This window comes from Ranitomeya imitator, chromosome 1 (genome assembly GCF_032444005.1).
Source record: "Ranitomeya imitator isolate aRanImi1 chromosome 1, aRanImi1.pri, whole genome shotgun sequence".
In the NCBI taxonomy this organism is placed as follows: Eukaryota; Metazoa; Chordata; class Amphibia; order Anura; family Dendrobatidae; genus Ranitomeya; species Ranitomeya imitator.
In genome coordinates this window covers 959,222,044-959,238,424 of record NC_091282.1, presented here as the reverse complement: position 1 = coordinate 959,238,424, position 16,381 = coordinate 959,222,044, and the positions used below count along the sequence as shown (strand labels likewise).

The 16,381-nt window shown below is 41.0% G+C and overlaps 1 protein-coding gene across 2 annotated transcripts in view; it reads right to left on the bottom strand.

The window, feature by feature from the left end:
* Positions 1–16,381, bottom strand: part of PRSS12 (serine protease 12) — a 305,892-nt gene that overhangs the window by 41,716 nt on the left and 247,795 nt on the right. For both annotated transcript variants that reach the window (XM_069743759.1, XM_069743760.1), the window contains 3 exons: positions 13,079–13,284; positions 8,222–8,297; positions 6,495–6,617 (listed from right to left, as the gene is read on the bottom strand). In XM_069743759.1, the coding sequence (XP_069599860.1) occupies positions 6,495–6,617; positions 8,222–8,297; positions 13,079–13,284 (405 nt within the window). The remainder of the gene's footprint in view (positions 1–6,494; positions 6,618–8,221; positions 8,298–13,078; positions 13,285–16,381) is intronic.

Sequence of the window (16,381 nt, the reverse complement as noted above, 5' to 3'; positions counted from 1 at the left end):
GAACCTGCAAGTTATTTGTGTTACCAACCTGCCCGGCACCTGCGCGTTGCTGAATGCTGAGGGGGAAAATTAACTTTATTCTCCCCCACACCATTCGGTTTCAGTCACGGGGGTGATGCTGGTTCAGTCACCACTCAAAGAATATGAAATGGTGGCTGTAACCACGCCCCTTGCCCTGACTGACATCTGGCCCTAATGCAGAGTCAGTGTCAGGGCCGGGGGCGTGGTGACAGCCTCCGCTCTATATTCTCAGCCCATGTGACTGAAACCACAATGCTGCCGGAGAGGATAAAGTTAATTTTCTACCCGCAGATAAGTGTGGGCGCTGGGCAGGCTAGTAATGCTATTAACCTGCAGATTGAGCCCACATCCGCAGGTTAATAGTGTTTTTGTTGGCGACAGGTTCCGTTTAAGTTAGAATGTAGAAAACTAGAAACCGAAACTATTGATTTTACGTCATATACCATGTGATATGAATGACATGTTAACTTTACTCTATTATTATTATTATTATTTATTATTATAGCGCCATTTATTCCATGGCGCTTTACATGTGAGGAGGGGTATACATAATAAAACAAGTACAATAATCTTGAAAAATACAAGTCACAACTGGTACAGGAGGAGAGAGGACCCTGCCCGCGAGGGCTCACAATCTACAAGGGATGGGTGAGGATACAGTAGGTGAGGGTAGAGCTGGCCGTGCAGCGGTTTGGTCAATCGGTGGTTACTGCAGGTTGTAGGCTTGTCGGAAGAGGTGGGTCTTCAGGTTCTTTTTGAAGGTTTCGATGGTAGGCGAGAGTCTGATATGTTGTGGTAGAGCATTCCAGAGTAGGGGGGATGCACGAGAGAAATCTTGTATGCGATTGTGGGAAGAGGAGATAATAGGGGAGTAGAGAAGGAGATCTTGTGAGGATCGGAGGTTGCGTGCAGGAAAGTACCGGGAGACGAGGTCACAGATGTATGGAGGAGACAGGTTGTGGATGGCTTTATATGTCATGGTTAGGCTTTTGTACTGGAGTCTCTGGGTGATGGGGAGCCAGTGCAGGGATTGACAGAGGGGAGAGGCCGGGGAATAGCGGGGGGACAGGTGGATTAGTCGGGCAGCAGAGTTTAGAATAGATTGGAGGGGTGCAAGAGTGTTAGAGGGGAGGCCACAGAGCAGGAGGTTACAGTAGTCAAGGCGGGAGATGATGAGGGCATGGACTAGGGTTTTTGCAGATTCTTGGTTTAGGAATGTGCGGATCCGTGAAATATTTTTGAGTTGGAGGCGGCAGGAAGTGGAAAGGGTTTGGATATGTGGTTTAAAGGAGAGATCAGTGTCAAGGATTACCCCAAGACAGCGGGCTTGTGGGACTGGGGAGAGTGGGCAGCCGTTTACTGTAATGGATAGGTTCGTTGGGGAGATCGCGTGAGATGGGGGAAAGATGATGAATTCTGTTTTGTCCATGTTAAGTTTTAGAAATCTAGTGGAGAAGAAGGATGAAATAGCAGACAGACATTGAGGGATTCTGGTTAGTAGGGAGGTGATATCTGGTCCAGAGATGTAGATCTGTGTGTCATCAGCATAGAGATGATACTGAAAGCCGTGAGATTCTATGAGCTGTCCCAGGCCAAAGGTGTAGATGGAGAAGAGCAGGGGTCCTAGAACTGAACCTTGCGGGACTCCGACAGATAGGGGGCGAGGTGAGGAGGTGGTGTGTGAGTGGGAGACGCTGAATGTACGGTCAGTTAGGTATGATGAGATCCAGGATAGGGCCAATTCTGTGATGCCAAGGGATGAGAGGGTCTGCAGCAGCAGGGAATGGTCCACTGTGTCAAAGGCAGAGGACAGGTCCAGGAGGAGGAGGACAGAGTAGTGTCGCTTGCTCTTGGCGGTTAATAGGTCATTGGTGACCTTAGTTAGGGCAGTTTCAGTGGAGTGGTGTGACCGGAAGCCTGATTGAAAGCGGTCGAAGAAGGAGCAGGAAGATAGATGGGAGGACAGTTCAATATGGACATGTTGTTCCAGTAGTTTTGAGGCAAAGGGGAGAAGTGATATAGGGCGATAGCTAGATACAGAGGATGGGTCAAGAGAGGGCTTTTTGAGGATAGGTGTGATTGTGGCATGTTTAAAGCTTGAGGGGAAAATGCCAGTTGTTAGTGATAGGTTAAAGAGATGGGTTAGGGTTGGGATGAAGACTGTGGTGAGGTTTGGGATGAAGTGGGATGGGAGTGGGTCAAGTGCACAGGTGGTGAGATGCGATCCTGAGAGTAGAGTGGAGAGTCCGTCTTCTGTAATGGTGGAGAAGTTGGTTTTGGAGGTGGAGGGCTGGGTAGTTGGGAGGAAGGGTTCTGGGGGTTGTTTACTAAAATTGTCTCTGATGTTCTCAATTTTCTGCTTGAAAAATGAGGCGAAGTCTTCAGCTGAGATGAGTGGGGAGGGAGGAGGTGCTGGGGGACGGAGGAGAGAGTTGAAGGTGTTGAATAACTGTTTGGGGTTGTGAGACAGGGAGGATATGAGAGATGAGAAGTAGGTTTGTTTTGCTGTGGCAAGCATGGTTTTGAAAGCAGTGAGGGACTGTTTGAATGCGATGAAGTGCTCGATGGAGTGGGATCTTTTCCATCTGCGCTCAGCAGCTCTGGAAGCTCGCCTCAGTTCTTTTGTCATGCTGGTGTGCCAGGGTTGTCTGTTGATTTTGCGAGCTTTGGTATGTGTGAGAGGGGCAAGAGATTCCAAAGCTGCAGCTATTGTGGTGTTATATAGAGCGGCAGCATCATCCGCATTGTGTAGGGAGCTTATGTCTGTGAGAGGGAGGAGGGATTCAGAGAGTGAGTGAAGATCAAGGTGTTTAAGATTTCTGCGAGGGTGTGAGAGTTTGTGGGGTGGGGGTTGTAGACAAGGAGTGGAAAGGGAAGAGAATGTAAGTAGGTTGTGGTCAGAAAGAGGAAGAGGTGAGTTTGAGAGGTTAGATAGGGAGCAGAGGCGGGTGAGAATGAGGTCCAGTGTGTGACCATCTTTGTGGGTGGCTGTAGAAGACCATTGAGTGAGGCCAAAGGAGGAAGTGAGAGATAGAAGTTTAGTGGCAGCTGAGAGGGAAGTGTCAATGGGGATGTTGAAGTCGCCCATGATGATAGTGGGGATGTCAGCGGCGAGGAAATGGAGTAGCCAGGTGGTGAAGTGGTCAAAGAAGGTGGTGGCTGGCCCTGGGGGACGGTAGATGACAGCAAGTTGGAGGTTGGAGGGTGAGTAGATGCGTACAGAGTGCACCTCAAAGGAAGGGAGGGTAACAGAGGGTGGCAGTGGGATTGGGGTGAAGGAGCAGTTATCTGACAGGAGAAAACCAACTCCTCCGCCATGCTTGCTGCTGGGGCGGGGTGTGTGAGAAAGGTGGAAGCCACCGTAAGAGAGTGCCGCAGGGGAGGCTGTGTCAGAAGGGGTAACTCTATGGGTTAATGCGATTGTGATTATAACAAATTTATATAGATTTTTGTTCAGTTTTTGCTAGAGTGGAGAAAAAAGTCTACACACTCCAGTTAAAATGCTTGTTTTTTGTCATGTAAGAAATCATACCAGGAACACTTTTCAGAACTTTTTCCACAGTGTCACCCATAATCTGTATAAATACATTGAGAAACAATCTTTCGTATTTGAGGAGGGAACTAAAAACAACAAAACAAAAATAATGTTGTTGCATAAGTGTGAATACCCTCTTATAATTGAGGATGTGCTTGTGCACTGAATCAACCAACTATATTTAAACTCGTACCAAAAATTAGTCAGCACACAGCTGCTATTTTTTTAAAGTGATTCTGACTAGTTGCATACAAAGTTTACCTTTTCTTGGACAATTTTCCTGACTGTTCTTTGTTGCATTTTACACCAAAAGCCATGGTCCCTAAACAGCTTAGAACACAGCAAAGGGATCTCATTGGTGAAAGTTAGTAGTCAGAGGATGGGTAAAACATTTTTTACAAGGCATTAAATGTGCCATTGAACATTATGAAGATGATCATCAAGAAGTGGTTTAAATTTGGCACAATAGTGACATTACCTACAACTGGATGTCCCTCAAAAATGTATGAAAAGTCAAGAAGAACATCAATCCAGGAGGCTTTCAAGAAGCCTACAGCAACATTAAAGCTGCTTAGGAATTTCTGGTAAGTACTGATTGTGTACTGTATGTGACAACAATCTCCTGAATTCATTATACCTCTGGCCTGTCGGGTAAGGTAGCAAGATGGAAGCTTTTTCTTACAAAGAAAAACATCCAAGCCCATCTGTGTTTTGTTAACCATTTGGCCAATAGTTCTAAAAAGTATGGTTAGCGCAAAATCAAAACTGTGCATCATCAAAAGAATACCAAACACACAGTAAAGCATGGTACACACAGATTTATGGTTTGGTGAGGTTTTACAGTTGGATCTGATGTAAACAGCAGTATCCACCAGACTTCTGCACAACACAACTGATGGTCCCAACCACGTTTATAAGGCAACAAATCCCACTTATTAAACCTGACAGGGCACACCTGTGAAGTGAAAAACATTCCAGGTGACTACATCTTGAACCTCATCAAGAGAATGCCAAGAGTGTGCAAAGCAGTCATCAAAGCAAAAGGTGGCTACTTTGAAGAACCTAGAATATAAGACATAATTTCAGTTGTTTCACACTTTTTTGGTAAGTATATAATTCCACATGTGTTAATTCATAGGTTTGATGCCTTCAGTGTGAATGTACAATTTTCATAGTCATGAAAATACAGAAAAATCTTTAAATGAGAAGGTGTTTCCAAACTTTTGGTCTGTACTGTATATCCATGAAAACAGCATCAAAGAATTCATTCTTCTAAGTATACACTTTTTAAAGGAACTTAGCAGGAAGGTTGATCCGAACACCTTAGAAAGTTAACAGCAGGCTTGTGCAAATCCTTCTTTCTATTCATGTAACACCAGACAGACTTGATGATGATGAGATCAGAGCTCTGTGTGGCCATATCATCACTTCAAGGACTCCTTGTTCTTCTTTATGTTGAAGATACTTATTAATGACATTAGCTGTATGTTTGGGTGGTTTTCCTGGTGTAGAATACATTTGAAGCCAATCAGATGCCTCCCTCATGTATTCCATGATGGGTAAGTAACTGTCTGTATTTTTCAGGATCGGAAGACACCAAGAAACGTGAAACATTGAGGACTGTAAACTATATGGGATGGCCAAGGAAACTTATTGCAGTATATGAAATACACATTATGCTTACTTCCCATTGAAATCAGTTGTCAACAGTGCCATCAGCTCAGAACTGGTAGCAACCAGTAGGACGCAGCAATATCCATTTACTGCTTGGTGAAGTCTGACTAGACTTTTAATTTTGCTGCAATTTTTTTCACAAATGTCTAAAACTTTTTCACAGTATAATATATATGCATAAAAGAGCTGAAATATCGCACAAAGCAAGGGTGAATAAATCACCATATTATTTCTGTTATCATCCTTACAATCTTGGATGGTATAAGGAAGGACACAGAGTTGGTACCCAAAGGCACCTTGTATAATACAGTTTTCTTCCATTTAAATAAGTGTGAAAAACTGTTTGCCTCTCCCTGATTTCTTATTGGGTGTAATAATACACCGATGTCTGACTCCCTCTGATGTTGGCTCCAGTGATGAGCCTTTTGAACAGCTGACATGTGCCACTAACAACTTCCTCCCATGGCTGCTAACCCGTTAAATGCCGCTGTCAAACTCTGACAGCGGCATTTAACACGCGCTTCCAGCAAGCACACAGGAAATCTGCCCATTGGTGACCCCGGTCGGAAATTGACAGTGGCACTTAATGAGTTAACAGCCGCTGGTGAAAACAAATCAAAACAGCTGACATGTGCCAGGAAAGATGTGGGCTCAGTGCCAGAGCCCACATGAAAGAGAGGGACACGACATGCGCAGTACATGTATGGCACATCTCGTGAAGGGTGTATATATATATATATATATATATATATATACAGTGTATATACATATGTACAGTGTATATTTGTTTATGTTGCTAAAAATGTTATCTTATAGAAACTTTGACACCTATTGAATCCATATTGAACATTGTTGTGTTGCATCATCATACTATCTTGGATCATACTTTACAATAAACAAAAGAAGTGATGGGAAAATATAAAATTGCTTAGAGTTCCCTTATCTCTTTTTCCACTTTGTAATAGCTTGCCTTTACTGGTCAGCATTACACTGACAATTGCACTGTCACATTACATATTTCTCTTATCTTGCTATTTCTTTCTCATTTAATGCCTAAAGCCTTTTCTGACCAGCCTCACGCTTCCTATATAATAACGTATTAAGGCTTTGACCAAGGTACCATTGTTACCAGACTTTAGGTATTCTAACTCCCTTTTGCTTCAATGTTATTTTAAAATCTAGTTAAAGACATAGTAGATGAATAAAAAAAGGCAATGACAAATCTGCCTGGCAATTGTCTGCATTGATCCATTTACCAACTTACCTCTTAAAACAATGAGCAGCGGTGAGAACCCAGCAGCTGCTAATGAGAGTGGCTCCACACAACAACCTTCCATCACTGTGAGAAGACTTCAGCCGCAGAGCTACCTGCCAGGGCCAGCTGCCCCTGCATGGAAAAAAATAACGGCCTCTTATTAAACTGGGGGAGAAAACTATTCTGAAAAATACAGGCTGTTACTGAGATTCTATATAATCAACAGTGTAGAGGCAGCTGGAAATGCACACACTTGCACAGAGAGGTCTCAAGTCATCAGAAATAAAGTTTGTCCAGTAAGTCTTTCAACCCATTAGGAAGTTTTAATCTTTAATTTACCATTTGTACTGAAGAAAGTTTTATCAAAAGAAGAAAATATATGTTTTGAAGTGGTGAATCTATTCAGAAAGCTCTGACTGCTACTAGCAAACAAGGGTAATATGTTCTGGTGTTATTGCCCAAGCAAGAGGTCTATAAAACAACATGACAGTAATCAGCTAGTGAAAGTCAACCCCACCAATTTTCTTCAGAAAAGTGTCTTGGAGTTGTCTACAGTAGTCTGAAAACATACAAAAAAAAACATTAAAAAAAACTTCTATACCAAAAATGTCTTTTTTTATCCTACTGTATCTCATACTGCAACCAAAACTGTGAAAAATATATTAAAAAATTGCAGGCGTTCTGGGAGATCAACTATTTTACACCCTTCATGAACCTGTGCCTGGATAAAAGCTAACTGGGTGCAAAGACGCGCATTTGTCATTGTTCCAACCATAATACAAGACCAAGTAGAAAAACTTACACCTCTTAGCCACCTAACAGATAAAAATAAGGCTAGTGTCACACAACCGTATTTTCTCTCATCCGATAAAATCGGTCTGATTATGCTAATTGCACTCTGATCAGTCTGAAGAGAAGATAGAAAAAAAATTCTCCATCTTCTCCATTCTGTTAGTCCGTGAAAATCAGAATGCACTCGTATGTCATCCAAATGCCGAATACGGTCCAAATAGTGGATGTAAATCAAGTATAAGTTGGACATGTGAACAACACCATAAAATAACATTGGTCCGACTCATATTTTGTCAGATTGCAATCAGACCGAAGATACTGTAATCTGCACAAGCCCTAGATGGAATTAATACATTATCCAGTCTATTCTCTGCAAGATCTCCACAAGGCTTTAATGTTATGTGATATGTTGCAAAAAGTGTAGGACCTCTTTGATCACATATGTTTCATTTTTATTTACATTTGTCTTAGGGTAAATCCCTCAAATAATGTGTTTTGTTCTTCTTTAAACCATATGGTTTTGTGAGTGGATGTGATTGCACAATTGATAATGTTTTGATCTTCCATCCTATCCGATGTCTACTTAGCTCAATAAGGTAAAGCATATGGTTTTATCTCAAAACACATTTATTTAAAAATCAAAGGAGCTAAAAGAAACGCTAAAGTGAACCCATCCTAACTGGAGTTATATGGGACATATGCTAGGCAGAAGTGTTCAAGGGGAAGAAAGAAATAAATAAAATCAAATTGATCTTTTCCTCCAATTTCGGTAGCTATTGAATGAACCAAGCATAGAAATCATCCACAGTCATCCGTATGTGTGCCCTTAGCCAGCGGCACATAAATCTTTTCACATCCTATCCGGGCCCTTCCTGCCATGCTTTGGTAACATGTTTATCTTGGCATTATTTTTGGCAAAATTGTCATAAATCAAGAACTCTTACCGTAAAGAATTCCTCCCACCGATAATACGTTTAGGGCGTCGATGCAGCAACCGGAGTCCACAGACGAGAGAGGATTCTATAGAACAACATTAATCATTATAAAACAATTTGTGGATTTCATTTGTTCACTTTTTCATCAATTCAATATATATGAAGCTCCATCATTATTCAACATTGGCTATAAATAAGTATACATTCATAATGCATTTACTATATATTTCAAAGGTATACCGCATAAGGATTTTCTTTAATTATATCTTTCAAAGATATTGTATCTGTGATGTATGCACATGCAAAATAGTGGCATCCATTACCTATAGGCTACTACAGTATATTGAGAAAATTCTGCTATTTTTTCCTTTGTATAAAATAATGCAACATAAGATAGCACATGGCTGTAGATGGGCACCAACCCAGCAGCAGGACCAGTATCAGCTTCTTTGTTCGAGGTGGTTCTTCCAGGGCTTTACAAAATTTCCTCCACTACTGGTGTGAATGTTCTGCCGGAACCAGACTCTTTGAAGTTGAGATAAGAACCTGAAGTCCAGTAATGGATTCTGTGGTCACAGTCCAGCATCAAGCAGCTTCATTACCGTTTACCAGAGAGCACTAAACCTGGCAGGTCCATTATTAGCACCCCATTCTCTTCACAGATGAGAGCAGATTCAGACTGAGCATTTGACAGATGTGAAAGAGTCTGGAGACACTGATGAAAATTATGCCGCCTGCAGCATCATTCAACAAGAATGGTTTGGTGAGACATATTGTTGCATCATTGAACAGACCTACAGATGACAGTCAAAAATCCAGTGAAAACTGTTTAGGTACCTAGATATCTTCATTGCCATTATTATACCTTATGCTGGTACAGTAGGTCCTGGGTTTCTCCTAATGGAGGACAATACCTGACCTAATATGGCCAAAGTATGTAAGCAGTTCTTGGATTGAAGCATTGCTGCCATTGGCTAGACTTCACATTCCCAGACCAGAATCCAATTGAGACTCTCTGGGACATTATATACTAGTGAATCCAACATTTGCAATTTGCACCACAAGTTGTCCAGTTACTCACTAATGCATAGATCCAGATCAGGGATGAGATCCCTCAGACACTATTCCTAGATGTCGTTATTGTTGCGTGCAGACACTTGGGTGCCATATTTACTACTGAGGTGTTGCTGTGATAATATTGCTGCAATTTACATCTTTTGTTATTTAAATTTTTACTTTTCAGGGTGGTTGAATATGATTGAATATCAACCATTCAATTGGTTGATAATTTTGGTTTCCATTGATCGATGATACGTCATTTTGTTCAATACACAATTCATCAGTACAGACTTAGAACTTAAATGTTTTGTCCATAAAGATCTGATGTGTGATTTAAGTGCTCTCTAAATTTTTTTATATGATAAAAAGTATCAAGACAGTTATTTTAAATCTTACCTTATGCTATACATAATGCATGTGAATAAATGTACTGCAATACAGCTCTGGCAAAAATTAAGAGACCACGAGATCAAAACCCTGTCATGGGCAGCCCAATCTCAAGACCTGAACTCCATTGAAAACCTCTGGAATGTAATCAAGAGGCTGATGGATAGTCAAAAACCATCAAACAAAGAAGAACTGCTTAAATTTTTGTGCCAGAAGCAGTGTGAAAGACTGATGGAAAGCATGCCAAGACGCATGAAAGCTGTGATTAAAAATCATGGTTATTCCACAAAATATTGATTTCTGAACTCTTCCTGAGTTGAAACATTAGTATTGTTGAATCTTGTTTGCATTATTTGAGGTCTGAAAGCACTGGGGGTTTTTACTTTTGACCATTTCTCCTTTTCAGAAAAAAAATACAAAATTTATTGCTTGGAAATTCGGAGACATGTTGTAAGAAGTTTATAGACTAAAAGAACAATTTACATTTTACTCAAAAATATACCTATAAGAGTAAAATCAGACAAAGTGAACATCTTGCAGTGGTCTTTTAATTTTTGCCAGAGCTGTATAGTGAAATTAAATACACGAAGACCTCCAGACAACTATATATATATATATACACTACATTTACTATATAGTTAAAATGCAGCCTTTAAAGTAGACTATAAGACTGCTGTTTACTGTGATGGCAAAATGAAGCCCTAGTTGGTAATTTGCGGCATGCGGTATAAGAGATTTTTTTGTAAACACATTTGTACTTCCCATCTCTATTTTGGATCTGTAATAATACCCAGTGCACAAGCAAACCTGCTCTCAACAGTCTTGTATTATTCATTCTAATAGTACTTTCCATCTGCAGAATGAGACATCTATGTATGTAATTACCAAATAAAGCAGAAAACCTGCTGGCTTTGTTAAAATTGCTATGATACTGTACAAATTCATTACCAGATAGGCTTTAATAAACAATTTAAAACAGAAAACAAAGGAAACAATTTAACAGCGCCCCTGGGGTGTTTAATTTGCACAATTCTTGACCCCCTTAAAAGTATTGTCTTTTATGGACAATAAAACACATCTATCAATTTAACTGCCTTGTTAAACCTGCACATGTAGCAAAAACTGCAAAACATTAATAATAATGGAGGTTTTGGATTGTTGCTCTTGTTCCATCACAGCGGTTTTGTATGGAACAAGCAAAGATATTGCAAAGTACATTGATCTGGTGCATCTAGAGTAGATGAGACTATGTCCTGACTATTAGAGATTTGACGCACTCAATGAAATTATGGCTTTTATCATTTCAGTATGTGAAGGAATTTGGTTCCAAGTAAAGGGTTAAGAAACAATGAGGTTTAAATAGATATTAATCTATATTGTTCATCTTATTATCCTGCCTTGATGACTCAGAAGAAGACTTTAACAAACCACATTTATAGATAGAATTTGAGAGAACTTTGAACCTGGCTGCTTAACATCCTAGATGCAATGGTGAATAATGACTGCGGCATCTAGGTGGTATAAAAACTGTTTTTTTAAGAAGAGTCAGATAGGTAAAGCACATTTCTATTGAGGTCAATAACCCTATCAGTAGCCCTTAGTCTGTCTGCAGGGAGAAACATTTTTAAGATTTATACAACACACAGCTTAGACAGAGCAGCATTGATGAGGCATTGGTAAAGGTGGGAATAACAACAATTGATTCAAAGAGTGGTGGTCAACCATCCTCAATAAGTCATACAAGTAGGGGATTGTTTTCCAGTGCTGATAAAAACAATGTATCAGGATGTTTTATTTAGTCGTGGGAGCTTGCACAGGTTATTAAAGTTGCCGACCTCTTCACACACATTTTGAGGGCCAAGCTATACTCTCCCTATTTCCATAGCTTCATGTCGGATCCTACAAGTGGCGAGGCGATCCTCAGTGACATCATCCCCTAAGGTCTTTTAAGACCCACTTGGACACACACCTATCTGATTTATGAGACTGTGATGTGTTAATTTGCCATTTGTTTGAAGATTGCCAACATTCAGTTTATTTTGTTGATATATTTTCCTCAGACTCCTGTGATTTCTAAAATTTCCATTTGCTGGCTCTGTGACCTTCTGGTTGATTCATTGTTTACTGAAAGCATCACAAACTGTTATCAAAGTCTGTTTGCATTACATAGCAATCTGCTGTGACTTCTATAACTTGCATCTACTGTTTGGGTGAACTGCTCGTTGACCCATCATTTGCCATAAGGATCACAAACTTTTATTAGAGACTGCTCATATTAACCTACAATCTGCTATTGATTCTGCTACCTACATCAGAAGCTTCTTCAGGCCGGCCACTTTGCTCTTCATCTACCCTCTTGGTTCTCTGACCTCTGGTTTGCCTTCCGTCACTTGCTTGTCTGCCATCCAGCATAGCCTGTTGTCTGTGTCCTTACTGTTTCATGTGCCTTCCAACCTGCTGTTTCAACACCCTGGGTCAATGCGTCTATTCCTGACCTTTTGGCTATATGAATCGTGTGGCTCACCACACCACAAGTAACATTAAGCTATAGATGTGAGGGTCATATATACATGTTGAATATGAGGTCCACTATTCTGGTTAAACTATGTGTCTTCGATGTGAGACAAAACTTTCCCATGACAAATAAATTGTTTTTTATAACTTTCTACGTGTAAGGACAATCTGTGAAATTGTAATATCTGATAATTATTTATGCTGTGACTGAATGGCTTCTTCGTCCTGAGATTTCTATTGTTTCCAGAAATATATGATCTGCAAAACTTCATTTATTCTAAGAAAATAGGATCATTGCCTAGCAACGGCACCCATAGCATCCCCCAACTCTTAATTGGTGCTGTAACTTGGCAGTTGCCTACTTGTCTCTGATTGAGGCTGTTAATAATGTATCTTCTTGTTTCTTCACTCCACAGGCTTTAGTAGAACAGCTGTGACTGTGACTAAGGAGAATGTCAAGCAAATGAAGTTTCTGACCTTCCTCTAGACACAGTGAACTCATTTGCCTGTGGACTTCTTATAGGCACGGAGAGAAAAGACAGGGCCATTTTTAATAAAAACATTTCCATTTGGTTGCAAGAAGTAAGAAGCCGCTTTTGCTATCATCAAAAATAGAAAGCAGATTTATAAAACTTTGCTCTGCTATTAATGAGCTTTTCTCCCATCTTCCTGTTTAAAACAAAAAAAGTCAAATGGATGATGCCATTTTTCTATTGTTTCTATGATGTGCATATATTCAATGCACATGTACACAGTAATGCAATTTTGTTTTGCATTTTTGTATATATTTTTCATTTTGACTTTATTCATAATAGATTGTGTATTTTTTTCTTTTAAGTGCAGTACATCTAAATTAATATATTCCACTCTGGATACAAGAAAGACCTAATGTTAAGCAGAACTCACCTTTATGTACTACAGCCGTCATTTTACTGCTTAAGTAATCGCAGATGACTCCAGCATCCTCACTGTGGCGACAGTTGTGCTTTCCAATATCTTCCTTGATGCAGTCTGCCAAGGACCTTTCGTTTCCGGTGCATTTAACATTATCCACATGAATCGGTCCTTTACCCTCTCCAAAGTAAGCCATGTTCCTGGACTTTGCAGGACCCCTGAAGTATCAATAGCATTCATCATCAGGAAATACAGATATAAAATATAGTGAAAAATCTGACAGTTATGGCTTCAGGAGTCATGACAACACACTAAGAAGGAATATACATGTTCAGCTAAGCTGTTAAGGAGTAGCAAAAAAAATCACAGGACAATGGACAACTGACCACGTTGTTAGGCCATGACCACCAGAGCAGAACCCTGTAAACATTCTCCTACCTGCCAGCATCTCCGTTACGTTTTCTGATTAGAAGGTACTGTCATGCGTGTGTCATGCCTCAACAATGTAGTCGTGCCAAATTTATTTATCAAAAGACGAGGGATACCGGCAGTTAGGTTTGCAGGGCTCTGATAAGGTGACCTCGAGCTAACAACATGTGGCATGCAAATAATTTTGCTCATCTCTACTGAAGAGTCAATAGCAATTCTTAGTATTATTAATTGGAAATCATATTTAGGGGATCTAATTTGTGTGTCATATTAAGTAATTGTATTTTCTTATGAAATAATGCTGGATCATCTTTCCTTATAATTCTTCATTGTGGCCATGCAATACGTAGGCAAGGTAGGTCTACTTTGGCTCATGGAGTGGGGTCATGAGCAAGGTACCCTTCTTCCAACGGCATATAAGCAGTGGTGGTGATCCATTAAAGAAAATAGCCATTTAATACAAATATACTCAAATCATGTATCACTTCCTTTCCCTGCTTCATGTGACAATAAATACAAGGTGAATGAGGAGATACGGAACATAGAAGAAATCCCCTCTTTCAGTAACAACCAAAAATCTGTGTTCCATTCTAGAGTACAATGGAACAGTATGTTAAGAAAAAAAAATAGGAAAAAAGCTAAATATTTGCATCTAAACAACATCAACACTGAGCTTAGAAACATTTATCGTGCTGCTGATGAATATTAATTGGGAGTGCATTTCCTTTTAATTACAACACATGAAATAATGAATAGCGGACACGTTTGTGTCTTATGCTTGGTTATTCTCTAGAAGCACTTTCCAGGTAATTACCTCCTCCAGAGCCAATGGCAGAAAAGCACTCAATTTATCATTTGTGTCTTAAAAGAGATCTGCGCATTGGCCAACTTCAGTATTACCATTGGTCAATTCTAACTGAAAATATGGCAATATTATCTTTATAAATGCTACCTACACTACCGTTCAAATGTTTAGGGTCAACCAGACAATTTTGTGCTTTCCATGAAATATCATACTTTTATTAATTAAATGAGTTCCTAAATTAATTTAAAATCTAGTCCAGACATTGACAAAGTTTGAAAAAAAAGATTTTTATTTGAAATAATAATTTTTCTCTTTCAAACTTTGTTTGATGTGCTAACATACTTGCACAAGGGTTTTCAAGGATATTCTAACCATCCATTAGCCTTCTTACACAGTTAGCAAACACAAAGTACCATAAGAACACTGGAGTAATGGTTGTTGGAAATGGGCCTCTATACACCTATGAAGATATTGCATTACAAATAGTGATGAGCAAATATTCTCGGTACTCGAGATTTCCCGAGCACGCTCAGGTGTCTTCCGAGTATTTTTAGTGCTCGGAACTTTAGTTTTTATTGCCGCAGCTGAATGATTTACATCTGTTAGCCAGCATAAGTACATGTGGGGGTTGCCTGGTTGCTAGTGAATCCCCACATGTACTTATGGTGGCTAACAGATGTAAATCATTCAGCTGCGGCAATAAAAACTATTAGGAAGTTATAAGGGTTAAAAGTTTACCAGCGATTTCTCATTTTTACAACAAAATTTACAAAACCATTTTTTTTAGGGACCATCTGTTAGGGCTAGCGGAATGCACCGAGTAGAAATAGATATTTATTATAAATGGTGCGTTCGCAGCCCGGGGTCCACCGTGCAGGGAGAACCTGCTGCTAGTGAATGGTGGCACTGTTTGGCGGTATAGACTAGCTCTGTTACCTCACAGAGCAGCCGCGAGAGGAAAGCACTGCGCCCTGTTAGCCTCACAGGAGCACAAGCTTACTGCCAAGCTGATAGCAGTCTGTGGTTATACAACATGCAATCTCCTCACCGGAGAAGCCGGTATTCTAGGGGCTTATTTCAGCCGGGTCCCTGAACACACTCATACAATCTCCTCACCGGAGGTGCCGGTATTCTAGGGGCTTATTTCAGCCGGGTCCCTGAACACACTTATGCATAACCACACTGGCGCAAAGCACATATGACTTGATACTAGCGCATGGCCGTGCGGCCATGCGAGCCTTAAATAGTTGCAGCATGTTTAGGACCTTACAAAGAAGGACCAATGGAGTGCTGCAGCACCTGAGCATGTGACCCTGGATCTCCACTGAGAGATCTAGCCCTGGGCATGCTCAGAGTGCAAAGCAGGATTTAGTCCTAGCAGCTACAAGGACCTTAGCTGCAGTATCTGATCATGTGACCCTCGATCTCCACTGAGAGATCTTACTCAGGGCATGCTCAGAATGTGAAAAACAGGACTTAGCCCCAGAAGCGTCCGCTCGCTGCTGCCCAGCACTGACTTCAATGGGAGAAGCAGGAGACGCAGCAGTAACTCTTAGCACAGAGTCAGACTGAGCGAGACGCTGGGATCGACGTCTCCGCTGAGCAGGCTCCACTGCGGCAGGAGAAGAATGGGAGACCGCAGCGGAGATGGCCCGAGATTCCCCCTGTGCAGAGGTAGGAACTCGACCCCTAACATTACCCCCCCTCCTCGGGCCCCCCCCTCCTTGGGCCTCGCTATGTTCGAAGGCAGCAATGAGCTGCGGAGCCCGAATGTGCTCAGCAGGCTCCCAGGACCTATCCTCAGGGCCGTAACCCTTCTAGTCCACCAAATAAAATTTTTTGCCACGTACCACCTTGCACCCCAAAATAGCGTTTACCTCGTAATCGTCCGTAGACGAACCCGATGTCCCAGCAGATGACTCGGAAAACCGGGACATATACACGGGTTTCAAGAGGGACACATGAAAGGTGTCGGTGATACCCAGGCGTGGCGGAAGGGCCAAACGATAGACCACAGGATTAACCTGTTCGAGGACCTTGAATGGACCCAAGTAGCGAGGAGCAAACTTAGTGGACTCAAC